We start from the raw sequence: 26,981 nt of genomic DNA on the forward strand, positions 1-26,981 counted from the left end.
CAAGAACCGGGTATTCGATAAGACGCGTGCATTTCGATTCTGCTTAACGATTCCTGCGTTCGCATTTTAATGTGATTAAAAAATATTTAAGTGCATGCGATTTAAGTGCAGGAACGGAAAGAACTTGCGCCCTGTTTGCGCAAGTGCGAGCACAGAGAACAGCGGTCGCCGTACGGGTTCCCGGTTTGTGTCCGTTCTCGAACCGTTCCGTGTATTTCCACTGTAGAAAAGGTTGTTCCGGGCCGAAACTGACTTCTTTCATATTTGTCGACCAATATGCAGAAAACTACGTCAGTATATCATCATAAACACAGCCGTTTTTGTCTTACGTGAACGTAAACAGATGAGAAAGAAAACACACATGTACAGTATTTTTAGATCTGCGTGCGTTCGGTGTTAAAAGAGACAGCAACCTAATAAACGTGCTGCCTGTCATTAATGTTAATCAAAGAACAAAAGAAAATCGTTCACTGATCTTGACTGAATATATTTAATAACTTTAATTGATTAATCTATATTTTATTTATGAAAAGAAAACTATGCAGTGTTTTTAAACTTTTAATTACGGTTTCTGTACCTGAAATTTTGTTCAGTTGTATTTATTTATGATATTGCTAATTGATTTGTTTGTTCCTATCTTATTACTGACTGTTTACTTGTCTTTAACAGTTTAATATTTGAAATTTATAGTAATCTAGTTGTTTTTGCTGTGGTATTTTTTTTTAAAGCGTAGGCAAAATTCCTCTTGCAGTGTTCTGTAGGCTGCTGATTTTTGCTCGTGTTATTCAGCTGCAACTGAATGCTTTGTAAAAAGACAGAATAAATGTTTGACATCTAAATGTTTGACTTAATTTTTTTATATTGGATATTTTATCTTATTGGAATCTAAACTAGGAATCGATAAGCAGAATCGATAAGCAGAATCGGAATCGATAAAATTCAAACGATACGCAACCCTACGCGTCACAGCTTTAAATCTGCAACTTCGCTGGGTAACAAATGCATTAATGTGACCAGCTCAGCTGGATATAAACTAATGCAAATAGATGTTAACGATCATGACATTAAGCGTTTGCGTCAGATTTGCGTGTGTTTTGGTCACATTGTTTTAAACACTTGAGGTGCTGCTAATGTTTGTGTCCTCTCAGCATTGACAGCAACCATACTGCTGTTTTTTCTCCACTAATGCAGCATCCAATTAACAAATTAATTACTTAGTAATGAGATGAAAACATGCACTATAGTATACTGTGTACACACCGTTTCGCTGTCTGTTTTAAATCCGAGTGTCTGAAGTGTCCCGCCCTGTGCAGTGCGCAGTGTCACGTGTCAAAACAAACAGCACGTGCTGTCAGTGATTCACCTCTAGAGACCGTTCTCATACTGTATAATGACAGCGGAGCCTTCAGCCGCTCCAGCTATGGATGCAACCCGGAAAAACTATCGGTATGGATTTTTGCCCATAGCCAATAGTTCCGGCAATCAACTATCGGTGCATATTAAAGGGATAGTTCACCCAAAAATGAAAATTCTGTCATTAATTACTCACCCTCATGCCGTTCCAAACCCGTAAGACCTTCGTTCATCTTCGTCCTAAGTGTAAACAACACTGATTGCGCAGATTACGTTCATGTGTGCGCTTTCTCCCCCGAACGTAAACAACGCTCTTGGGTACTCTCCAACATGGCGGAAGACGTAACTCGGGGGAGAAGAATTGTTAAATAAATTATTTTTGTTTTCTTTGTGCTCAAAGTATTCTCGTAGCTTCTCGTAGCAAAACTGAAGTTGAGCCACTGATGTCACATGGACTGTTTTACCGATGTCCTTACTACGTTTCTGGACCTGGGAACTTTACAGTTGCGTTGCTGTCTATGCAGGGTCTGAGAGCTCTCACATTTCAACAAAAATATCTTGATTTGTGTTCCGAAGATGAACTTAACGGGTTTGGAACGACATGAGGGTGAGTAATTAATGACAGAATTTTCATTTTGGGGTGAACTAACCCTTTAAGAGACATGAGACAGAAGACAGGCCTTTCCGATGACTCTTTCCTGCCCCATTCTTGCTCCCTCACTCACCATCTTCCCCTCTCGAGTTGCAGCTGCTTTAAACAACGCATTCGTCACATTTAGTGCCCTACAAACGTTGCTCAGAGTGACACAAATAGCAACACAGGAACAGGCCCCATCCTGCCCAGTCTGAGATAGCAGAACTTGCATCAAGCATAAAGGTTCCAAAGTAGAACCAACAAAATGCAATAGGAAAACCATTTTGGGTTCACCAAAGAACCTTTCAATTAACCAAAAAACAAAAACACTTTTTATTATTGTGAAGAACTTTAGTTTTCCATTAAAAATAATCTTTAGTGCACTGGAGAGTTTCCATGGATGTTAAAAGTTTCTCATATTGCTTAATAGAGAGCCAAATCACCGATCACACAGATTGCATTTAAAAACATGAGATGCAGTGAAATGAAATAAACCTTCACAAATTCGCATCGCGTTTTCAAACCATTTAAACTGTTTTAACTTTGCATGGCTTTCTTTGCATCTCTTGCATGAGACGCGAGTTCAGCAGTCATATTTGTCCGTCTAAAAAATGTGCTGAATATGCGTTCTCGTTCGTGTGTGCTGTCTGCATCACCCATAACACGTGCCTATATTGTGCGCTATATCGAACATTTTTTCTATCGTTATCGATGAACGTGTACCGTCGGTAAATAGTTTCTCATATATCATACACATGATACATATTTCCAAATATCATACACATGATAATAGGGCTGGGCGATATAGCTAAAAAATTTATCAACGATATAATGTTTCATATCGTTCGGTATCGATAATTATTGACATTTTTTAAATTATTTTTTAAAACCGAGCAATATACATTTTTTTTTTAAATTTAACCACTGTATTTTTCATTTGCCCAATTTATTAAGACAAACAATTTTTTGTTTGTTTTAACAGTCAAACACAAAATAAAAATTAAACAAATATCTATATCGAACATTTTTTCTATCGTTATCGATGAACGTGTACCGTCGGTAAATATCGATACCGTTTTATCGCCCAGGCCTACATGATGATAATAGTTGTTACTGTGGACAACTACATATTGGAGGTTACAGTTCTCTGGTGTAGACCATCTGTGGTAAGAAGCAGCACGTGAAAAATCAACTGCTCAGCCACTTATTCTGCACCAGTAAAAACGCTTTTCAAACTCTGCAAATTTACTCTGTTTTGGCAACTGAATTGGGTGACATTGTGGACACGTAAAGTTAAGATGATGGCTTGTGCTCTCAGTCGTGTATTTTGGCAATATTTTGATTCTTAATCTATATCTATTTTGATCCTATCATTCCCAGATCACAGAAATGTGGGATATTCATATCGAATTTAATGATATTATTAATGTAGACATGTAGGAGTAATGGAATATAATACATTTTTTTTTTGTGATTTAAGCTAAGCTTTTGTGCATTTATACCAAATGTATTTAGACTACTGTTTTTCATACAAATACCTAGAAACCATATAGTTACATCTTTACCATGGTATTATTGAGGTGCTTACTGTGTGGATTTAACTGTAGTTACCATGATATAAATGTATGCTACTATGGAAGACCAATGGCTAATTTTAATAAAACTCAAACAGTCAGAATAATTAAATTTCACCATATAAAAATGAGGTTGTTACAATTTTTACGGATTTACTGTTTTTGATAATGAACATAAATTTACATCTGCATCCTAACTCAAGCTACTACTGTCAACTCAAGCTACTGTCAAATGTGCATTTCTAAGAGACGAAAAAATATATTATTAATATTATTGCAGCCTGCACTGCAAACTGTGCTGAAGATATGCGTCAAAGTCAGGCAACACAAACCTGTTTCTTTATTTGAAACTATCACTCATTAGAACATGCTGAAACTAAGAAATTAATCCTTCTATTAAGATATTAATTTTAAGGAAAAATAACCTGGAAAGGTGTAAAGAATTCAAGAACGTGAAGTGTTAGTCATGTTCTGACCATAAAGAGTAATGGCATAGTAATATTGGTTTGGAAAGGCATCAGGACTAGTAAATACATATTTGTTTTTGGTTGAACTTTTCCTTTATATTTTCATTTGTTCTAATTGTTATTTATGCTGGTGTGTTGTCTCAGGTGTAGGAAGCCGAGGAAGAGGCAGAGGAGCTGGAATGAGCAGGCTCTCTCAGGGAATGGGGTGAATATTCACACTTTTGTCTTTCCAAACCCATCAAACACTCCTTCAGTGAGAAATATCTCTGTGCCCATTCCAAAAAACTCTTTCTTGATCGTTATTCTCACTCCCCCTCTGTTGGCTTCTCTTTGACCAGTAGGACGTTTAACCCTGCTGACTACACCGGCTCTGCTGAGGCAGGGGAGGCTGGAAATGAGACTACTGAAGGAGCAGGTGAGTGCCGTTTATTGATCCGGATCCTGAACACTGTTTCTTTAATGGGGCAGAAGTTGGTTCTCCTATACTTTTCACTTAATCATATCTGAAGCCATTTTCAGTCTGGTATCGATGTCAGGTGAGCCGGTTTTTAGTAATATCGATTTCATACAGCTCTGTATAGAGCTCGAAATGCTCACCTCTGATCCGATTTTTGTAGTGCGGATCATCCTCAAACCATAAAGCACAGTTGATTATGTAAATGAGCATAATCACTATCCAGCGTTTATGAATTTCTTAATATAACCCACTGCAAATCATAATTTTATCTTTAACTCACCTGTGCTTTTAGGAGCCTGGAAGGACAGTCTGGAAGATTGGGTGGCCGAAGACTGGAATGAAGATGTGAGTGATCTCATGAATGTTAAAATGAAACTGGAAAACTTGATCAAGAGATGTCAGTGTGTAACGCTCGCTTCTCCATTTATCAGCTATCTGAGACCAAAGTGTTCACTGCTTCTTATGCGCTTGGCTCCAAGAACTGCGTGCAGCCTGGACAGGGGTGAGTGCTTCCTGTGCTTCAACACTTTCTAGCGCAGAGCTCGGATGTATGGACGACTAAAAAATAAAGAAATTGATTTCATTAAAAAATATAGTAATTCAAATAAAAGTAATTTCATTCAAAATGTAGCTTTAAAAGTAATTTTACTATTACTTAAAATTGACAAAAATAAACAAGTTAAATTTAACAAAATATTACCTTAATATCAAGTTTTAAATTTGTTCATTTGATTTGTCAACTGCCTTTGTCATTTACCAGATGCTTTTATTTAGCCATTTGTCAATCGAGTTAAAATAAATGCCATTGGGTAGTTCACACATGGGAGCAGCCAATTTTTAAACTTGTTTGCTAATTGATAGAAAAGTGTTTTGTAATTTTAAGTAGTTAAAGTTGATAATTAAAAAAAAATTTTTTGTAATTTTATTTAACTTAATTCAACATTCATTTATATATTTAACTGCAGTGCAGTGTTAATTTCATTGACAAATAATTTTTGTCAACGACATTTTTCCACAGACGAAAATGATAATAAGAAAATAAAATCCGAGAATAAGACTCCTTTTTAATGGTTAAATTAAATTTTATTAATCAAAAAGCATGTCTAATTAATTAAAATCATGAAACCTAAACAATTTAACATCAATTTATTAAAAGTTTAACAAAAATTACATGTTTAGGGCCCTATGAAATGTTTTATTTTTTCCAACCTAATGTTTTATTGCTACCAAATTCTGTTTTAACATGTCTAATTATTTGAAAGCATAAAAACAAGTTTAATTTATTCTTACAATAGCCTTATGATTTTTTGCTCCGAAATTCTGTGTTGTGTATTTACATTTTTAAGGCATAAAATATTCATTTAATCTATCTTTTTTAAGTAATGAAAATTAAACAAATGTTATTTTTTGGAAAATAAAGGTCATTTAATATTACAATTAAAACACTGAATAAATATTGTATGATTATTCTTTAAAAATAAGGTTTTAATCATTTTAGTAGTAGCAGTCTATTACTTACATTCTACAATAGTAATATATTTCTGCCGCAATGCCTTCAAGTTAAACCGAACTTTTATTTTGACGGGTTGCCGTGAATACCTTTACATTTCTGTGTGTATATGATTTGAGGATAGTTTTACTCAAATGAAACGGTCAAATGCTGATGAAGTGACTCTCAGAGCAGTTCTGGAGATGTTGTTCATGTATTTATGTCCTCATTTAGTGAGACGGCAGACGCTAAAATCACAGCAAGCATCACGCGCGCTTCAGTACACGTGGTAAACAGAACCGCACGTCTGACATTCATTAACACAGAGACACGAATTCATATTTAAATAGTCGTTTTGCGGCTTAATATTTACAAATACTAGTGGGAGTGGGAGCATGCTCACTTGTGTGTGCGCGCACGTGTGAGTGTGTGTGTGTGTGTGTGTGTGTGTGTCGGGGTGGAACGCCGCTGTGTGTGATTCAGAGAGCGCGACCATAACGTAGAGACCGAAATGACATGCCGTCGTGTAAATAAGATAAATAACATAAGGCTATTTAGTTTGTTTAATAAAAGAACAAGGTTATAGACCTGTTCTATCGGAAAGGTAACTTTAAATGACTTCTGTTGTGATCTGGCGCTATAGAGAAAATATTAAATAAAATTAACTTGACCTTCAAGGGGGGCGGGGGGTGCCGTTGAGGGGGCGGGCCGCCCCCCTAATATAATGGCAGGGGAAACACTGCACCTGAATCACGCACACAGAAAAGCGCCTCTCAGACAGCACACAACACGAGTACTGAATTCAGTTCTCTTTCGCGTCACTTGAATGGAGAAATACACACAAAATGATGTTGAAGTGTCCGTTTTGACGAGTATTCACGTAAACGCACTCTGTTATGTCTTAAGTGAAAGTAAACAGTAGGATATCGGATGTTTATCAGTATAATGCACCTGTGCATTCGGTTTTAAAGGTACAGCAGCCTAATTTAGCTATGTATGTGTCATTAATGTTAATGTTAATGAGAAAATCACTCACTGCTCTTGACTGAATGACTTTTGTAGCCCTAATAAGGATTAATCTAAATTTATTTGTATAAATATGTCTGCTTGAAATAATGAAGAATGTGGTAAGTTGTTATAAATAATGAATAATATATAACCTTTGGTATTTCATTGAAAGGAGTATCATGTTCTTGTTTCTTTATGAGAAGTGGTTTTATTTCATTTTAATATAAAGGCATGTTGTGTGTCACAGCAGTTAAATCCGTCTCTATATTGCATGATAAAACCTTAATATTAAACCTATATAATGAGTTTGGAAATTTTAGAGTAATGCTTAATAAATGCACTGTAACTAAACCCATTAGATTTTAGCTGACTTAATCTACCATAGATTTAGTCGACTAAAATCTTATGATATTTAGTTGACTAAAACTAGACAAGAGACTTTAGTCAAAAGACTGTGACGAAATCAAGACTAAATCAACATTTGCTGTCAAAATTAACACTGCTGCAGTGACTGCAATTAATTGTTATTTAGCAAAATTAATCTACTTAGCCATTTGAGAAGTCATTTATTTATATTTTGAAGTAATACATTGATAGTAGTTTTCTTTATTTGCTTTTAAGTGGCACAGCTAGGATTACAATGGAATTACTTGTTATTACTCTGTCAGACATATTAGTTATTGCTTGTACAACTTGTTTATACTAATCAGCTGGCTTGGTGCCTTTTTATATGAATTTTATTTGAAGAGTTGTAAGTAACTGATGACACAACTCCTGACCAAACATGTTGACCTTTGGTTTGATTTGCCTTGACCACTACATGGCAAAGAGCCTGGTTTGGCTAGTCCACACTAATAAATAGGAAAGTAACAGAATAAATAAATGATGAAAACTTAACGTATTCTGTCCTAGATGCGTGTTCCATCTACGCAACACTGACAGATAGCTAACAGTCAGAAGTCAGAAAAAGGGCAGACGCAGGAGTAAAGTTGAAAGTTTTACTGTTAGGTTCTTTCCTCTTCCATTTCTTATTCTTTTCTTTTTTGTAAAAAGGCAAAGCCTTTCCAAGGCACAAAACGCAAAGGAAATAGAGTAAAGAACTTCTTGGACAACCGCATGGAGAAAATCTGGAACACTGCGATTATTTCCTGGTTAACCTCTAACCCAAGAGTCACATGGTCTAAATCAACCACTAAGAAAATAGCTAACAATTATTAATGTTCTTTGTTGTTACACCAAACTGCCACAAGATGGTGCTAAAAAATTACAAACGAATGCGTGACATGACATAACGAAATATGAAAGAATTTAAATTCTGCTATAAAGCATCTCTAAAAGGTAATAGTGTCATTCAACTTAATAGTGTTGGTTTAGTTCAGTTCAGTTACTGTGTAAAGTTCATCAATTCTGAAACATGTTTGATTCAGCTGTATACAGCTCTAGAGAAGGCAATAATGCTATTTAGCTCAGTGTTGAATCAGTTTATTTGCTGCTTCATTCATTAATTATAAACGAATGCAATTCAGCTATAAAGCAGCTCTACAGTACACAAAAGTGTCATTCAACTCAACTCAGTTTGTTTTGTTATCCAATAGTGTCAGTAGTGTAAGCAAGTGCTAAAACTGTGCTCTATTACATGTTCAACAAGCAGTTCTGAAGAGCAACTTTAGACACATTAGTCTACCTGAGTGCTCCAAAATATTTGGCAAGCATTCAGGTATGATTCCCCTCCCTGTCTCGTTAATTTATGACTTATGTTTAGCAATTGAAGTCAAAAAAGCAAACAGCCTTACAAGCAGAAACCGATTAGCAGACATACGCAAGTGCGCTCCTGGAACATCCTCACTTCCTGCTTCCTATGTTGTGGAAGCAATAGGGCAGAACCCCATCAAAAATGAATCTGATGTTTTGCATTATAGAGCAGTGGCCTCTTTTGTAGTTGTCTGAAAGTTTTTCTCTACTCCTCAGGATGGTTCTCGGCTCTCTGTTGTCTAAGGTGGCTGAGGGTGACTCTGAGCTGTCCGGATTGGAGCCGTCGTCCCTTGACACTCTCACCCAGAGCCTGGTGTTCACCAACTCTCAGCAGCACGCCACCCGGACACACACACACAGCTACGCTTCTGCTGCTGCTGGCACTTATGCCCATGCCGCATCGGTGAGAAAAACGCACACATACTGGCACTGAGCACCACAGCGCTTGACTCTGCACCTTTGCCTTGGTCACAGATTTACAGGGCCAAATTTTCTTTGCCCACCCTAGAACAGTTTTAACTTCGTTATTTATTTGTTTAGTTTAGTTTAACAATTATTTACACGATGTACACTACCGTTCAAAAGTTTGAGTCAGATCAATTCTTTTGTTTAGAAATGAGAACCTTTATTCAACAAGTTGTATTAGCCTATATTTCTAAAAAGTGGCAGTGATAAAAATTTATAAATAGATTTCGAATAAATGCTGTCCATTCAAATTTTCTATATTAAAGAATGAAATTTAATAAAAGTGTCATGTTTCCACAAAAATATTAAGTAGCATAACTGTTTACAACATTAATAATAATAAATCAGCAGTAAATCAGCATATTAGAATGATTTCTGAAGGATCATGTGACACTGAAGACCGTAGTAATGATGCTGAAAATTCAAAGAATATTCAAAAAGTTATTTTAAATAATGATATTTCTCCAATGTAATTTAAATTAGAGAAAATAATTTCTCTAATTTGATTTTTCATCAAATAAATATAGCCTTGGTGAGCATTTTATCTTTTAAAAAAATCATACCAACCCCAAACTTTTAAACTGTAGTGTATCTTTGACCAGAATTCACATAATCTGTCACTGTCCCTTAATAATAATAAATCAGCAGTAAATCAGCATATTAGAATGATTTCTGAAGGATCATGTGACACTGAAGACCGGAGTAATGATGCTGAAAATTCAAAGAATATTCAAAAAGTTATTTTAAATAATGATATTTCGCCAATGTAATTTAAATTAGAGAAAATAATTTCTCTAATTTGATTTTTCATCAAATAAATATAGCCTTGGTGAGCATTTTATCTTTTAAAAAAATCATACCAACCCCAAACTTTTAAACTGTAGTGTATCTTTGACCAGAATTCACATAATCTGTCACTGTCCCTTTAAATTAGTTCTATGATGTTATAAATCTTAAAGTTTCTGGATACAGTGAAATATTCAATTTTAGCCAATAAATATCCAATATTGGCTAATTGTGATAAACTACAAAATCTGTTAATACTTCATACGGAGTTAATATATAGTGTGCATCACATATTACATAGTGTACTACTTATTGCATGCTTTTTGTAATAAGAAATGTCAAAAGTACCTGTACTTTGCTACCAAGATGACACTTAGGTCTCAAACTTGATAAAATAGTGTGTTGAATTACATATTAGTTTTTCCTGTGATATCAAACTTGCTATTGAGAGTATTGAAATTTACCGAGATTGGTATTGAATACTAATATTTTGGTGTCATGACAACCCTTCTGCTTTTCTTCTAGTCCATGCTGGGATCCAGGCTTCCCCAGAATGATGTACAGAAAATGGAGCCAATCAGCACACCCCGAATTGCCCCTTTGTCCAGTCAGATTTCAGGGACCCTGAACAATGGCACTGCATATGTTGAAACCACTGCTCTGGTGCCTCTTGAATCTACACCTGTGACCCTGAATGAACCCAAGGAGACCCCTGTTACAGCAACTCATCGTAAGTACTATGCATACACTCTAGAGTTGCCCAGCCTGTACTCTTACATGATGTACACATGCACTGGAGGTTATTGGCTGTTGCATCATGTCTTGAAATCAGTGTGGTTTTCCTTCACACTCGCTAACATTTTTGAACACAAATTCTCTGCCAAAGTTTAAAGTGCCCCTATTATGCCATTTCCAATATTGCCTTTCATGCATTGTGTAATGTAGCTGTATGTGAATGTAAACGATCCGGAAAGTTGTAAAGCTGCAAGTGCACGATAAATAAAGTTATTGTCTCCCAAAATAAAGAATCGACTCTGAACAGCTGAAACGAGTCATTAGTAATTTGAATCCCACTTCGTCACGGGGTAACACATTTGCATAATGCGCGCCTATGTTCTCCGTTGGCCTGCTGCGAACAACTTGACCCCGCCCACAAACACGTCATTTTACTGACGACTGCTTCTCTAATCTCGGGGAGTTCAACGCGGGACTCCCAAAACGCTTGCTGTTGAAAGATGGATCAGTATCCTGTTTATTTGGACCAGCTGCTCCACTGAATCACAACCTGTAAGTATGATAAATAATAGATGTTTATATTTTCTATAGAGCGTTCAAAATACAGAACTATTGAAATAGGCGTATTGTTTCCGAAACACGCTGTACACCGTAGACCATGGTTCCTCAGATCTTTCCCTGGAGGGCCAATGCGCTGCAGAGTTTAGCTCCAACCCTGATCAAACTCCCCTACCTGTGATTTTCTAATGATCCTGAAGACATTGATTAGCATGCTCAGGTGGGTTTGATTGGGGTTAGAGCTAAACTCAGCAGGAAAGTGGATCTTGTGGGCCAGATTTGAGGATCCCTGTCGTAGACCAATCACAACAGACTAGGCCATCTGACCAATCAGAGCAGAGCAGGCTCACGGAAAGGAGGGGTTTAGAGACTAAATCTTTGAACTGCTTCGAACGAATCGTTTGAGAATGGCTGGAAAATGAGATGATACTAAATGCATATTTTGAGAAAACTAAAGCGTTTTTTGACCTTGCATGCATGTAATCCTATTGTAGGAGACTCCCAAAACAAAAAATGGCATAATAGGGGCACTTTAACAGAGACTGACACATGTTGGAATATGTTTTTTCTGTCTTTAGTAGACCTGAAGGCCCAACCTGACCCATCCCCCATCCTCGGTCGTCTGACCAAGCATCAAAATGCAGCACTCCAGTCGGACCTGCCGGCTCAGGCCCGAGACCCTTCTCCATTTCCCCCACATGATGGGCCTTCTCCGACACTGAAACCCCACTGTGAGCCTGTCGTCACCTCGACAGAGCCGCCACAACCCAGAAACATCAGACCACAGAGACGGAGAGCACCCCCTCCCTCTAAGGTAACAAACGTTCCCTATAGCCCCTTTTATTTTTTGTCTGTGATTTCTGTTGTAAAATTGATTAGCAATGTGATTTGGCAGCCGTAAAAGTAGTTAAAGGGGTCATGAAATGGAGAATCAAAATGTTAGTTTACACTAGGGATATGCCGGTATCAAATTTTCATGTTGCGATTAATTGCTAATGCTTTTATTACGGTATACGGTATTATCACGATATTGAAATTAAGTTTAAAAAAAAGTGCTGTCATAATACAGTATAACAAGTTTAATAACTTTTTTCTTATAACAAAAATAACTGAACATTTAAATGCAATAAAGCAATACAGAAAAATGTACAAAGTTAAAAGTTTTACACAGATTAAAGTGCAAAAGAACTATAAAGACCAATAGGTATCACTTTACAATAAGACCTCATTAGTTAACCTTAGTTAATGCATTAACATTCACAATGAGCAAAAGCTAATGTTAACTAATGAAGCCCTAATGTAAAGTGTGACCGAACAATAAAGAATCAAAACACTTTCAAACAATATCTAGGGCATGTTGTAGTCCAGATTAAAATGTAAAAAAAAGTTTGAAAATAAATAGCCTATTAAGTCTAAATATTTAAGTATTTGGCGCTGTGATGAACATCATAGCAAATACACAAATCTGAATGGCTGTTTAAATCATTTAAACACGATTCAGAAACCGGAAGTAGTGCAGCTGCTTTGTTTACAGGGTTTCCGGGGTAACGGCTGCATTTAAATTTATTATTATTATTATTATTATTATTTCTGCAGTTTAGCGCCATCTGCTGTCAGAGAGTGAAAGTGTGCTTTCATCCTGAGCGTCTCTCACATGTTCCGCCATGTGCTTCATGTCCGCGCTTGTTTATGTCAGAGTGCGCATGCGTCTTTCACGCAGCATACAGCGGTGTTGTGCATTTTGACCAGTTTATGGGAAAAGTATTCTTAAAATGCATTCAAAATTCGGAATAATTTGTAATATATAATTATTCACGGTATTTAGAAGTGCCCACGATAACAATATCGTGCATATTCATTACCGTGATATATCGCATTACCGAATACCGGCACAAGTCTAGTTTACACACATAAAAGAGGTTACTCTACAATAAAAACACACTGCAAGCTTCAAAACTAACTCCCCAGTTTCAAATTATTATTTTTTCTACCCTTCTGAAATGGCCTGATTTAAAATTGGGGAAATCGTGATGTCACTGTTCTCCTCAACATGCCCCCTAACATCGTCGCAAGTAAGCGAGTTGCGTTTTTTACAGCTCATGTCTGCCCATCAACAGACCTGCCAGCCTGTACACATTTTGTGTAACAGGTACGCATTTTGACCTCAAAGTACGCTGGTATGATATGTAGGGTTGGGTACCGAAACCCGGTGCCAATATAACCGGTATGTACTAAAACCGAATCAGAACGCAGATTTCTGTGCCTCATTTCGGTGCCACTTAAATGCATGAGCGATCGATTGAACTATTTGTCCTGGTTCTCCGAAATGGTCGTAAGAAGCATGGGCGTCGCTAGGCCATTTTTAGCGGGGCTATAGCGATTAGCTCCGTAAACTGTACACAAATTTGTGATCGCCTCAGAGTCAGTCCCCTTTGAATTTGATATGAAAACGGCGCCAGACTTCGTCTCCTCCCTGTCTTTCAGCGCGCTCTTTAATCCGCAGACTGCGGCGGCGCAGCGCGAGCAGACTCAAACAGAAACAGAGGACACAAGGTGTGTGTTTATCGATAGATTGTTATATCTGTATCTGTGCAGTTATTTGTCATAAATACAGTTTACAAAAGGTCACGAGGGAGTAATCGGTTTCCCATCTACAGTAAAGTTTTCGCTGCATTCACCCCTCATCACACCACAGCTGTTTCCTCCAGCGAAAATCTAGCCCTTTAATGTTATCCATCCTTTTTTTTTTGTCTCTCTTTTTTTTAAAGTATTGGTTCAGGCACCGTTTAGGCACTGGTACCGTTGTAAAAGTATCGATTTGGCACCGGTATCGTAAAAAACCCAATCGATACTAGTGGTTCAACGGATCTCAAATCTCACGGTTCGGCCGAACCATGGGGCTTGGTCCGTACGGATCAACTACGATCGATACCCAACCCTAATGATAATTCACTCTAAACTATGCAAAAGCCTGGTTACGCCTCTGTCCACATGCAGTACTCAAATCAAGCAAGAGCAAAAGAAGAAGAGTTTGGCCAATCAGAGCGCTGGGTTCATTCCCCAAATAGCAAGCGAGGATGATTGACAAATGCGGAAGGCCTCACTCGATTCCCCTTCCACTCCCGCCATCTGACTGATTTCTAAAGTGTGGACAGTACAGTAGTCATTACTTTTTTTTTTTTTTTCCTGTTTTAAGTAATTTCAGTGCGTTTTATTTCTCTCCGAGCTGACTCTGTTTGTGTGTGTCCGTTCCAACACATGCCAAAACATCTTCCGCTGTAATGAAGCGTTTCTAAACCTGCCGTCCAACAAAAGAGAACATTATAACATGTTTTTGCTCCACATCTGTCGAGTGTTTGAAATAACTTCCTTTTGTCAACTGATGTGGCTTCTTATCACAGAATGAGGCAGAAAATATATTCTATACTGTAAAAAAAAGGCTATGTTGATAAGCAATTGATTATAAATGTACATAATTATTAATATGAAAATACCCGAAATGGCTTGAACAAAGATAAACAATACATTGTCGCAGTCAAGTGTTTGTCTTTGTAATTGAATATAAAGAAGATAGAAACGTTTTGAATGATAAAACAGTGACAGCTGGATGTCTTTGTCAATATTAGGGATTTCCTGGAGTGTCATCAGTTCCATTACTTCTGTGATGCATATGTGGATTTTCTGCGCGAGGTCGCCCTCTGGCATCCAGTATGAATGAAACATTACATGTTTATAGTGCTAAATAATGGCCAATCCATAAAAATAATACTTCTCTCAAAAGCAATTTGTAGACATATGATAATCCATGTTTTTCTACAGTGTACAGAAGTATACTGGAGTTTTTTTTCTAAATGGCATTTTAAATTGCAAATCGCAAAAAAAATACTCCGATGTGCTAAGCCATCAGAATTGAACTGAACTGAAAACTGTGGTTAAAAACCAAGGTATGTATTGATCCGTGGGCTAACTGTATTGTTGCATATTGTGCAGACCTGCTAACCTTGGGAAAATATTTAACATTTAATCTTGCATTTTGCACATTGTGCAATTACGATTAGCCATCAAGGAGCTTCAAGTATTAATGTAGATATCTAGGAATAAATGAACCCCCCTAAACCCGTGTCCCGTCCCGTCACACTGATGGTTCTTAAAAAAATTGTTCCAAGGTTTGCAAGTCTGCATCAATCACAAGAGTGATACTAATGTTAGGTAAAAAAAAAAAAATTTTTTTTGGTTCAAAAAGATTTGCAAACTTTATAAATTAACCTTGAGAAATATAATATAAAAATCTGAAATGAGCATTGTGACCTGTGATCGGTGTAATATGTAAGGGCTCATGTACAGATGTTTTTTGTCACAAAGTGGTTTACTGCTGTTTATGCATTAGTGAAGCCAGTGACTAAATGTTCAACTTCACACTTCCTGTTAGTAGCATGAAAACCATCTGTTTTCTATACTGTGCTTATTTTATATAGAGAAAGCGATCAAAGATTGTTCTTTTTATAATTGCTGGAGCAGTCAGTTCAAGATCAGTGCGAGTCAGTGATTTGATTTCGGCATTTTCTCCAAATCTACCGTTATAAGCAATGACGCAGTTTACATTGCTCAGTGAGTCTCTTTATTTACAAGAGTTTTCACTGTGTTAGCAATGATACAAGTATGTATGAGATTGCAGAAATCATGTTGCAATAAGGACATTGTGTGCTCAGTAGACATGACTGTGTTTGGCTGTTATAGTCAAGAGTTTTCAAGAGTTCCACATGTAACACTCATTTCATATGCAAAGATGCTAGCCAATCATAGCAGTGGGTGTTTACATTGAAGTCTCACATCAGACACTTGGAGTGAAATATTCAGGGTAGAAAATGACCATTTACTTCTAAATTAAAGTTTTTGATGAAAAACCATGCTAAGATTATCATTGTACCTCCTAATGTTCCTAGGTCCCTGTGACTTTCGCAGTGCAGAAAAAAAAGCACAGAGTTGCCAAATTTAGTTATAGAAATGGAAAAATTCATCTCTAGAGCTGCTCTGCGAGTCACTTTAATGGCATTTTATTTCATTTGATAAAACTATCATCAGATGCACTCAAAAACTCAAAGGTCTTTACGACAACCCACCAAAATAAAAGTTCGCTTTGACTTGAAATTATTGAAAAATATTACTGTATAATTATCACAATATCTCACAATTTGTACATGTTTTATTTTAAACTGTAAAAATGTTAACTGTTTTCAGTAAAAAATTTAAGAAGGAGTTCCATTTACATAATGCCACTAATGGCTGTTTCATCTTAATGAACAAGTAATTATGCATTTTGTTTGCCAGATCCCCTCTTCGGCAGTAGAGATGCCAGGCTCTGCTGACGTGTCCGGGCTGAACGTGCAGTTTGGTGCGCTGGATTTTGGATCTGAATCCACTGTGGAGAATCTCAACCAATCAGAAAGTAGCTGTCAGGAACCTGTGGGCGCTCCTCTAACCCAGAGCAGCCTGTACTCCAAACCCACCGCCATCAGGTCTGACTGTCCACCTGTTTGTCTGTCTTTTATGCATGTTTACAAGATCTTAAAGGGATATTTCACCCAAAACATTATTATTCAGGAGACTCGGATTAAACCTCTAAATTTGTATGGATTACAGTGTCTTTATGAACTTTTCGAAAACTTAAAGGTTGTGCAGTGGAGGGACAGAAATCTCTCAAGTTTTAGTTAAAATATATATTTTTGTGAGGGTGAGTAAATGATGACAGAATTTTTGGGAAGAACATATCCCTTTAACTTTGTGTAAATATGGTATAATCGATTACATTATTATGTTTGTTTGAAATCAGCATTGGCACAAATGCTGTTGATAAAACCCAGATCATTCCATAAACAAATGACTTTAATGCATTTCTAATCAAATTTTTCTTGTTTTAGCGAGTCTTTAGGTGGCTTGCCTCCAGCAGTAATGGAGTCCAGTTACCCATCAGCCTCTCTTGGTTTACCGAGCACTACTGTCCCTCCTGTCTTGGCTTCATCCTCAGCTAGCAGAGTGGAGTCATCGGCCACCACCCCTCTCGGTGTATGACCAAAATTCTTTTCATCACATTTACCATAGCTTGGCAAAATTTCACAGGCAAAATAAGGCATTTCATCTGGAATCTTCACAATCAGTTCCTCATGCAGATTTTGCTCATGTTTAAGTTCGCAGCTTTCACCGACAGAAAGCTGCTTGCTTTGAAAGTGATTTCTGTGTGAGCGGTGCTTCATGCATCCCTAAGCTCTTAACGCTGGCCCTTTTCGCCTGCACCTTAATTAGATTAGCTTGGTCCAGACCATCCAGAATCCAGAACTGAACTGTTTTTATTCAGGATTCCTATGCTTATGGAAAATACCTGGAAATATCTAGAAATTTGATATTTCTTGTCTTTGAGTTTTCCATGCCAGGAAGAGCAATAATGATATAAAACGTTATTTGAAATAACTCAGTTAAAATCTAAACTTTTTATTTCATCTAGTTGCTGAGGCTACATATCTCATTTTAATTGTTTAACTTGATGTACTAAAATAACTCAAACTGAAATAAAAATGAATAAAAACTGTATAGATATAAAAAACAAAAACTACTAAAAATGACAAACAACAAAATCACTAAAACGTTAAAATTAAAATGAAAACAGGAAATGTAAAAATAAAAATACTGAGTCAAAATATTAATAAAAACTATAGTAGTATCTCAGTGTTACTAAAATAAAACTGTTAGTTAAACCAAAAACTGAACTTAATGATTCATTAGTGAATTGCTCTGAATTTGAACGAAATTAAAATCCAGTTATCAAGAATGTTTTAGTTGTAGTGTTTCATTGGTCAAACCAGTTGTACCATTGAGTCCACATGAATCAGACCCCTGTTTTCAAGCAGAATAGAATTAGAAACCAAAAAGTTACTTTTATTCTAATCAAATGAACGGAATAGGGATTATCAGTTTATACTACTGCTAACACACTCTCACAAGCAGACACGATGAGATCTGTTTTCCAGTTTGGTGAGGTGATGTTTGACATACAAGGGCTGTCCGGAAAGTATCCAGCCATGTAATATAAAAAGTAGAGATTATTGAAGAAGATACGAGATACAGGAAACACTGTACATAGGACAGTGACGCCTCAGTCATTGATTTTAGGGTGCCAAAGGTGCCAAATCTGGACTGATCATTGTCGTGATGAAGCTGCCAATCACCAGTTGCCTAAAGCTCCAGCCGTTTTCATCGTATTGCATCTCTCATCTCGTATTTTTCACATTAGCTAGCTGGATACTTTAAGGACAGCCCTTACATACCCCATTCTGGTGTAAAAAAAAATCAGCAAAACAAAGCAAATGCTCTGATAAGTGTATTAAAAGGGATAGTTCACCCAAATTTCATTTTTGGGTGGAACCATGTAAACTATTTTGATGGTCTTCATATATCTATTTTTCATTTCCCACAGAATGGATTCAGTGAAATGAGGATATCCAGCGTACAGGAAGGTAATTGAGTTCTGCATTACCAGATTCTCCATTTTTACCTGTACTTTCTTTGCTAGTTAAATTTGTAGCATAGGGCCACAATTGACATTTTTGACCGAAAATATTTGCAGCTGCTCCGTCCAGCACCCCTCAGCCCATATCCACAGCCCTGCCCACAGAGAATAGCTTGTCATCTTCATCACTGTCATCTTCCTCCTCTTCAACAGCAGCGCCTGCCCTCAGCACAGCTCTTCCATCACTTAGCAGGTATGACTGACCACCCCATTCAAATTTCAATCTCATTAAAGGGGACATTGGATGAAATTTTCACTTTTTTAGCTTTTTCTTTGCATTTAGTTGGGTTTCTGGAGTGTCTGCCATTTCAGAAAAGCTGAAAAGAAAACACGCAGCCAGTTTATGGGCTGTCTGAGTCTGAAAATGTGTCATCCAGCGAGCTGTTTCAATTTGCAGCCAGTTTCTACATGGATAGCTAGCTATTTGAATAAGACCACCTCCAAGCCATGTACGGAGTCCAGGGCAGCAAGTCATGCGTCTCGTGTCGACTCGCCCCATGTAAGAGAGGGGTAGAGTGAGTGAGCAGTAGCTCATTCATTATCATTTAAAGAGACATGCACCAAAAATGGGTGACTGTGAACAGAGCTGCTTTTGACAAGGTAAAAAGAGTGTTTTACACTACCATTGAGGAATTTTAACCAAAGTATATTGCAGACATTTCATGAAAACCCTAAAGAATCACACCAACTTGTGGAAAATGGGCATCCGATGTCCCCTTTAAATATTCATGAGAGAAGAATAACATTCATGAGAAGCAGTCAGTCTCCTTATGGTCTTATGATTGCTTGTTTTTCTCAGTCACGTGAGCAGCATTAACTCTCCTGGATATTCTGCGCCCACCAGCTCTTCCCTGAGCGTAAGTGTCTCGTGAGGCTCCTCCCATTTCCAGCATTTCCCTCTTTACCTGAGCTTCTCTGCCTTATTTGTCCTGGTTTCAGCAATGAGCTTCTCTTGTTTTTTTGTATTACAGCCCTCTACGGACACCTTGGCAATTGAATCGCCATTGGCTATTAAATTTTTTAGTTTACTCGCCAGACTGATTATATATATGTATGTGTATATATATATATATAAATATATATAATGGCACAGTTTTATAAATATCTAAAAGTACACTCTTAACATAAAGCATATTAGTCATTTTAACTGAACTTCGGACTGGTGGTGGTGCGAAAAGTGTGACTGGATCAGTGTTAAATTGAATTGAAATGCTTCTTTTAGACGCAGATGGGCACTGATGTGAATGTGAGCCTGTCCACGTACTCTGGCGCTGTGTCGAGTGTGTCCAGCTCGACGGTCAGCTCAAATGGCCTGAGCGCTGGAAACCAAAGTCTCAACGCTAACGGCGCATCCGCTCCCTCTGCTGTCCGTTCTGCACCACTGCAGACCAACATCACACCCTCCAACACTTCTGGTCAGTCACAAAAACTTCAACATGATTATAGTGATGCAGCAGAGTTGGCAATATTTGTATGATTATTATTTATTATTAAAAAGTAAATGTATAAACTAAATGTTATGTCAATCTGTAAATAGTTTTTTCTTGTTTCCAATTTTTTTTTTCTATATCTTCAGGTAAAGCTCCTCCTAACCTGGCTCAAGGAGTGCCGCCGCTGCTGGCCAGTCAGTATATCATGGGTCCTGGTGGCCTCCTTCCTGCTTACCCGGTTAGTGTATGGCTGATCTGCTCTCAGATAGAGGAAGCAAAATTTTTATATATACACTCTCTCACTTTATCTTTATCCTTTGCTGAAGTGTCATCTCACTTGCATCTCAGTGATGGTACTGACCTGTCTTGTACACGTTTCTGATCTTTCTGTGCCTTCTCATCCCTAAAGCCAATCTACGGATATGAGGACCTACAGATGATGCAGTCCCGCCTGCCCATGGTAACCATTTCATAGTCAATGCTTGTTTTCACACTCTTTTGACAAAGCACTTCCTCCTATTAATATCCTCCTATTAATAAAATTTACCCCAAAATAATTTCTACTCAGTAATAGAGGTCTGCACGGGCTTTAAACTGAAGCCCGAACCCGAGATCGTCTGACCCGACCCAACCTGACCCGAGCGTCACAGTTAAATTTAAAGCCCCGACCCGAACTTGATATCTTTTTTTTTCCCCCCACAACGAATAGCCAATTTTTAAAAAATGCTGTATTTCACGATTGCATGCAACGGTCAGTAAACAAATACATGTAAAGAAAGAGAATCATTGAGGCTCGACCAGTCCACAAGGAAAAAGAAAAAACACTTACCAGTTATGAAAGTTTATGAACATCAGGTGCAGCGGTCACATAAATTCTGCCGAGTTTTTGAATGGTTGTATACGACAAGACGATAATTCTTCCATCGTGCAAATTATGGTCATTTTCGTCAGTTAAGGCTCGTTAGCATTCTACGACAAGACAATAATTCTTCCATCGTGCAAATTATGGTCATTTTCGTCAGTTAAGGCTCGTTAGCATTCGGCCTGCTTTAAATCAGACCCAGAGATGCAGTGCGGTAAGATCACATTTATTTGAATTAATTAATTATATCATTTATTTGAATTAGCGAGAGAAAGAGAGAGAGGGATGAAAGTTGCGTGTGAACCTGTGTCTGCGCATCTCTCTCTACAAGCAATGAGGCTTAGTTACTTCAAAAACAGCGATTTTACCCCCTCATTGCAGAGAAATATAACGTTGCAAGTCAGTAGCCTGTCGAAGCTATTTTACTAATAAAAGTTTCCGTGCTGTGTTGTCGTGTGCAATAATGTGTGTGTGCGTGCGTCTATGAAAGCAGCGTAGCCTACTGCATATAGTTTGTTTAGCTATAAACCCGAGCCCAACCCGAAGCTATTCATTAAACATTACCCCAAACCCAACCCGAAAGTATTTCGGGACTCGTCGGGCTCGGGTCGGGTAGCAGACCTCTACTCAGTAGGGCTGCACATTTTGGGGAATAAAAATAATTGCTAGAGATGCATCCATCGACAGGCCAGGGACTGGAATCAGCTGATTTTTCGCATGATCGCCCTGGACCGGTGACCGGTCAGTCAGTGTCACATCTTGCTGATTCCTAGCCAGTCCATTTTGACGTCACAGCTACACTCACATCCGCATGTAAACATGTCGTCGGCTTGGAAGTTCTTCACTGTAAGTGAAGACGACACACAGTTTGCAATTTGTAATACGTGTAGAGCCGAAGTAAACTGGGGGGGAACCACAGGGCTCGATTAATGCTTGTCCAGGACAAGTACATTTTTAAAGGGGCAAGTGAGAGAGAATTTTACTTGCCCGACCGGACAAGAAGCCTTATTAAAATTTCAATAACAAACATAACTAGGGAAGCACTGAAACTTGGCCACCAAAAAAATTTTTCTCCGAATATCAGCATGACTGCAATGTGACACTGATTTTATACAATAGTAGTTCAATAAACAAGAAGTTCAAATTTAGTGACTTACATTTTAGACACAATATTTACTGTTTTTGCTCAATTTCACAAATGAAAATAGTTCCAATCAAAGCCACAGCAGAACTGTCCACTAGCAACACAGCAGTGTTTCGTTACTGAATGAATCCACAGTTTTGAACGAATCGAGTGAGTCAATGATTCAGTAACCCATTCATAAAGACAGTCACTTGCCTCGTTTCTGAATGATTCAGCCGTTTGATATAATTGGTTGGATCAGTGACTCACTTATTAAAACTCATTATTTATGCATTTGCAATTTTGCAGTGTAAATGCATTTATGGCACCTCAGCTTTATCAAACAGTCTGTGTAAATACATCTTATGGCGCTTCAGATGCAGCTACTGTGTTTCCTGCAGTTAAAAAAGATGGAGTATGTTGATACTGATTTCATTTAAATGGTAACAACTCCACATTCTTATTATTCTAACAGAATTAAGTGAAACGATATAAGAATTTGATGTGAAAGATGACACACATTTAATAAGGCTAGGGAAAAAATGCCCATTTATAAACAATGGGAAATGACTTCGGTTTTGTTATATACAGCAACTCATTTCTACCTCTTTCCAGTCACAGAGCACTTTATTTTGAGAGTTGTTTACGTGAGAGAATATCTGTAATTTTTGTCCAGATTAGGGGAATTGTAATGTTTAACTTCTCTTATGTAAATAATTTTTTAGTATTGAAAAAAAAAAAAGTAGTTTTTTGTTTGTATATGCTGTCAGTTATAGTTTTTAGAAAATTGCATATCGTTTTTGGCAAAAATCGATATCGGCAGGTCACACAAATCAGAATCGGCCAAGAAAATTGCAATCGGTGCATCTCTAATAATTGCTGCTTTTCTAATTTTTTTTTTTAAGCTCCAAGTTCGCTGTGCTTGTTTGTGCTGCATAATTTGGACAAAAATTGTGATTTATATCAATATGACTAAAATAATTTGTATTAATATTAGTTGTAGTGCTAAATAAAACAATAAGAAATATTAATATTGTAATACTAACTATTCAGATATTTCACAGTATAAAAAAATAGAGTGTTTAAGAAAATATATATTTTTTACAGTACAGCTGTACAATTGTCTATTGATTTTCGACATTAAACCAAGCTTTTATGGCGGAAACCCGCAGCAAGCCGTTAAAGCTTCTCTGGTTGACAGCAACTTTTTTTAAAGTGCTTTTCATTATAATTACGGAAAGATGTTGGCACATATTGTCCCTAATGCATGTTCAACTCAAACTCAAGAACATGCAGAGATGAGTTCATGGGGAGGAGCTTTTACTGTGGTGTTAATATGATAAATTGACTAAATTATGTTAATTTTTATTATTGGATGACCTGTTCCTTGATGTTTATTTCTCATAGATTAAATTAAAAAAAATTTTTTGTCACTTCTCTATGTAGGATTATTATGGCATGACTTTCCCTGGCACAGCACTAGCTGGCAGAGATGGAGGATTAGCAAACAATCCCTACTCAGGTAAGCAGCCATCGTTTAGGGCTCAGTGCTAAGGATTTTTTCTACTGGCCCAGTTAGATCAGTGGTGCAAATTTTTACTGGCTCTGCCAACATTTTCACTGGCCCTGCCACAGAAAAATAAAATAGTTATCTTTTATTCTAATAAATAAGCTTATATAACACCTACATTTTAGATACTAATTAAATTTTACAATTCTCGATTCTAATTTCAATACCACAGCCAAAACTACTAGCCTGACAAATATAGTTCAAACATTATTAAAGACAAGTGAACAGTCAATAAATAAGAACAAATGAACAAATTACATGCAATAGCACAACTGAATATATAGAACAAAGATACAAATGAAATGATGCTTTAGGACAATCAGCAGACGGGCTGAATGAGACGCAAATTCATGCTCTGACAGCAGGTGGCGCTTATGGAAGAGCAGCACAGCTTTTCCTTGGTTACCACTGTAAACAAAGCAGCACCACTTTAAATGCATTATACAGGGGCAAGATGAAAAGAAAATGCAATGTAAACTTTTCTGAAAACAGTCAGTTCCCCTCAGAGATACATTAATATAAACCCCCAATTCAACATTTAGTATTTTCTTCCAATATTTTGCACGTTGTGAACGGTGATCTTGCTCTGCCTGCTACAGTATTTTCTCCTCTTTGCGTTCACCTTCAGTGTCTCTGGCCTCTGTTAACGGCTGTGTACACACTTTGTAATATTTCCACACAAATGATTTTTTGGAAAATGATTGCAGTGCAATGATTGCAGTTTGTGTGCAAGCCTGGAACAGAGATCAATTGAGATAAAAATAAAAATAAAAAAAAAGGTCAGTCGACCGGCGCTCCACTGTATAAATGAAATCTAGATTAATCATTGATAAAGCTACAAAGTTACTCACAAAGACTGATATTTTGACATACTTTTTGTATGTATTTGTCTGTTCAAGCGCAAGAAGGTGAGGAAAGAAACACAATTCGGGTCTTGCACATTGTCAGAGACACGCGTCTCTCTGTGTGCGCGCTGTACACACAGAACACTGTGCGAGTACTGAATGCAATTGTCTTTCACATCTTGCTTGAATGCTTTAAAATCGCTTGAATTTTAAAATTAGCAAGGCTTAAAAACACGTGCAAATGATATATTTTCGTGATGACGCAGCAGTGGCCCGATCAAATTTGTCAACTGCCCCAGGCGTCTTTCACGCTGGCCCCGGGACACCGGGCAGTCCTTATTGTCGAGCCCTGGTTGTTGTTGTTTTTAAAGCACAAACATGGTTATGCTAGTGCAAAAAGGACAAGAGTTATTACAATCCAGTACTTGTTCAGTCTAAAAGACTCTTCTGTCTTGACTTGCTCGTACAGGTGAGCCTACCAAATTTGGCCGCAGCGACTCAAACTCCCCAGCCCCTGCCACCAGTCTCTCCTCAGTGCCCCCCTCACAGTCTCAACAGAGTGCTGTCCCCCCTCAAAATCAAGGGCCACAGAACCCAGGTCAAGCCCAGCAGGGTCAGACCCAGGCCTTCCTCAATCCCCCTCTGCCTCCAGGTTACGGCTACACCAGCCTGCCCTACTACCCTGGGGTGCCAGGAATGCCCAGTGCCTTCCAGTACGGCCCCACTGTCTTCATGCCTCCAGCATCCACAAAGCAGCACAGCATGGGCCTGTCCAGCCAGTACCAACACCAGGCCGGATACAGCCAGCACACGTATGGCCCAGGTAAGTGTTACAGGCTACTGAACTGAGGTTTTAACCCTGGGAAGCCTGACATATGAAATAACACACTACTTAAAATGCATATAAATATCAGTTGTCACTATATCACCCAATAATACTTATAGGGGACATCGGATGCCCATTTTCTACAAGTTGGGATGATTCTTTAGGGTCTTCATGAAATGTCTGTAACATACTTTGGTTAAAATTCCTCAAAGGTAGTGTAAAACAACACCATTTTTACTTCGTCAAAAACAGCTTTGTACACAGCGACCCATTTCGGTGCATGTCTCTTTAAATGATAATGAGCTACTGCTTACTCCACCCCTCAAAATTAATCCACTGCGTCTTCAGCGGCTCTGTTTCACACTGCGTGTCAGCTTCACTTCGTCACTTTAGCTGCAGACTCGTGAGACTTAATAATACGAGACGTTGTCGTTACTACAACTGATAAAATGCCAGACAGTGTACAGCTAGCTGAGGGCGGAATATGCTAATACGGGACAGTCCGTCAGCAGCTGTGGGCGGAATATGCTAATACGGGACAGTCCGTCAGCAGCTGTGGGCGGAGCCTAATCAAAACTGCTTGATAATTGAGACTCTATAGGTTTTTTGGGGATTAAAAAAAGGAGTGAATGGATTTTTATCACTGTAGGGTGGTTGTGCCCAGGGGCGTAGCCATCATTTCAGAAGTGAGGGGGTAGGATTTTGAGGGTCCTAAAATGTTAATCATTGGGGCTGTAAAATGGACTTCCTTATTTTAAATCTCTTATTGTCTCCTAAGGCTTTGATGAGTTGTCCCAGGCTCATGCTGGAGGAGATTACGGGAAAGGAGGATATGGAGGATGCTCCCAGTCCCAGGCCAAAGCAGTCAGCAACAGCTCTGGAAAAGGTAGATTTTACACACTCAGTTTATGTACAGACGTTGTTGTTGTTGGTCTAGGGCTGCAACTAGCAATTATATTGAGTCATGTTTTCTTCAGCACATAACTGGCATATGACTGACATTATAAAAGTCATTCTTACATTTAATATATAAAAATATTTAAGACTTCACTGTAAAAAAGTGTACCACAACTTGATGGTGGACATTTTTAGAATTATACTTAGAGGATTTTTACTTTCTAGAAGTATAAACTAGACAGAAGTATAATTAGGTGATAGAAGGCATGTAGTGGATTGTGTACAACAGGTTTTTCAGTAAAATTGATAGATAAAGTTGATGACAGAATTGATAATTTAGAAGTCTTCGAAGTATATGATACTGTCATTATGATGTATAATAAACATTTCCTATCACATAGTATTCTATTCTGGAACAAATTAGCTTTTTTCGAGATTTTTAATGCAGATATTTGTGTGTGTGTGTATTCTGCAGTTCTAAAATATTGATTTAATGTTATACACAGTAATTGTTATGCTTACATTTAGGCAGAACCTTAATTTTTTTGTATTATTTTGAAGTGAAATATAGGGCTGGGTATCAATTCCG

General features: G+C 37.7%; 1 protein-coding gene across 1 annotated transcript in view; it reads left to right on the top strand.

The window, feature by feature from the left end:
- The window catches only part of LOC107723155 (ubiquitin-associated protein 2-like), a 56,651-nt gene that overhangs the window by 25,656 nt on the left and 4,014 nt on the right, over positions 1-26,981 (top strand). Inside the window, exons 7-24 of the mRNA XM_016531722.1 lie at positions 4,173-4,233; positions 4,370-4,443; positions 4,778-4,830; positions 4,917-4,987; positions 8,951-9,137; positions 10,511-10,715; positions 11,857-12,092; positions 16,607-16,794; positions 17,197-17,341; positions 18,747-18,786; positions 18,897-19,032; positions 19,639-19,696; positions 20,062-20,254; positions 20,416-20,507; positions 20,679-20,729; positions 23,701-23,776; positions 25,139-25,492; positions 26,274-26,422. Coding sequence (XP_016387208.1) covers positions 4,173-4,233; positions 4,370-4,443; positions 4,778-4,830; positions 4,917-4,987; positions 8,951-9,137; positions 10,511-10,715; positions 11,857-12,092; positions 16,607-16,794; positions 17,197-17,341; positions 18,747-18,786; positions 18,897-19,032; positions 19,639-19,696; positions 20,062-20,254; positions 20,416-20,507; positions 20,679-20,729; positions 23,701-23,776; positions 25,139-25,492; positions 26,274-26,422 — 2,369 coding nt within the window. The remainder of the gene's footprint in view (positions 1-4,172; positions 4,234-4,369; positions 4,444-4,777; positions 4,831-4,916; positions 4,988-8,950; positions 9,138-10,510; positions 10,716-11,856; positions 12,093-16,606; positions 16,795-17,196; positions 17,342-18,746; positions 18,787-18,896; positions 19,033-19,638; positions 19,697-20,061; positions 20,255-20,415; positions 20,508-20,678; positions 20,730-23,700; positions 23,777-25,138; positions 25,493-26,273; positions 26,423-26,981) is intronic.

This window comes from Sinocyclocheilus rhinocerous, unplaced genomic scaffold (genome assembly GCF_001515625.1).
Source record: "Sinocyclocheilus rhinocerous isolate Xijiao unplaced genomic scaffold, SAMN03320098_v1.1 scaffold311, whole genome shotgun sequence".
Lineage (NCBI taxonomy): Eukaryota > Metazoa > Chordata > Actinopteri > Cypriniformes > Cyprinidae > Sinocyclocheilus > Sinocyclocheilus rhinocerous.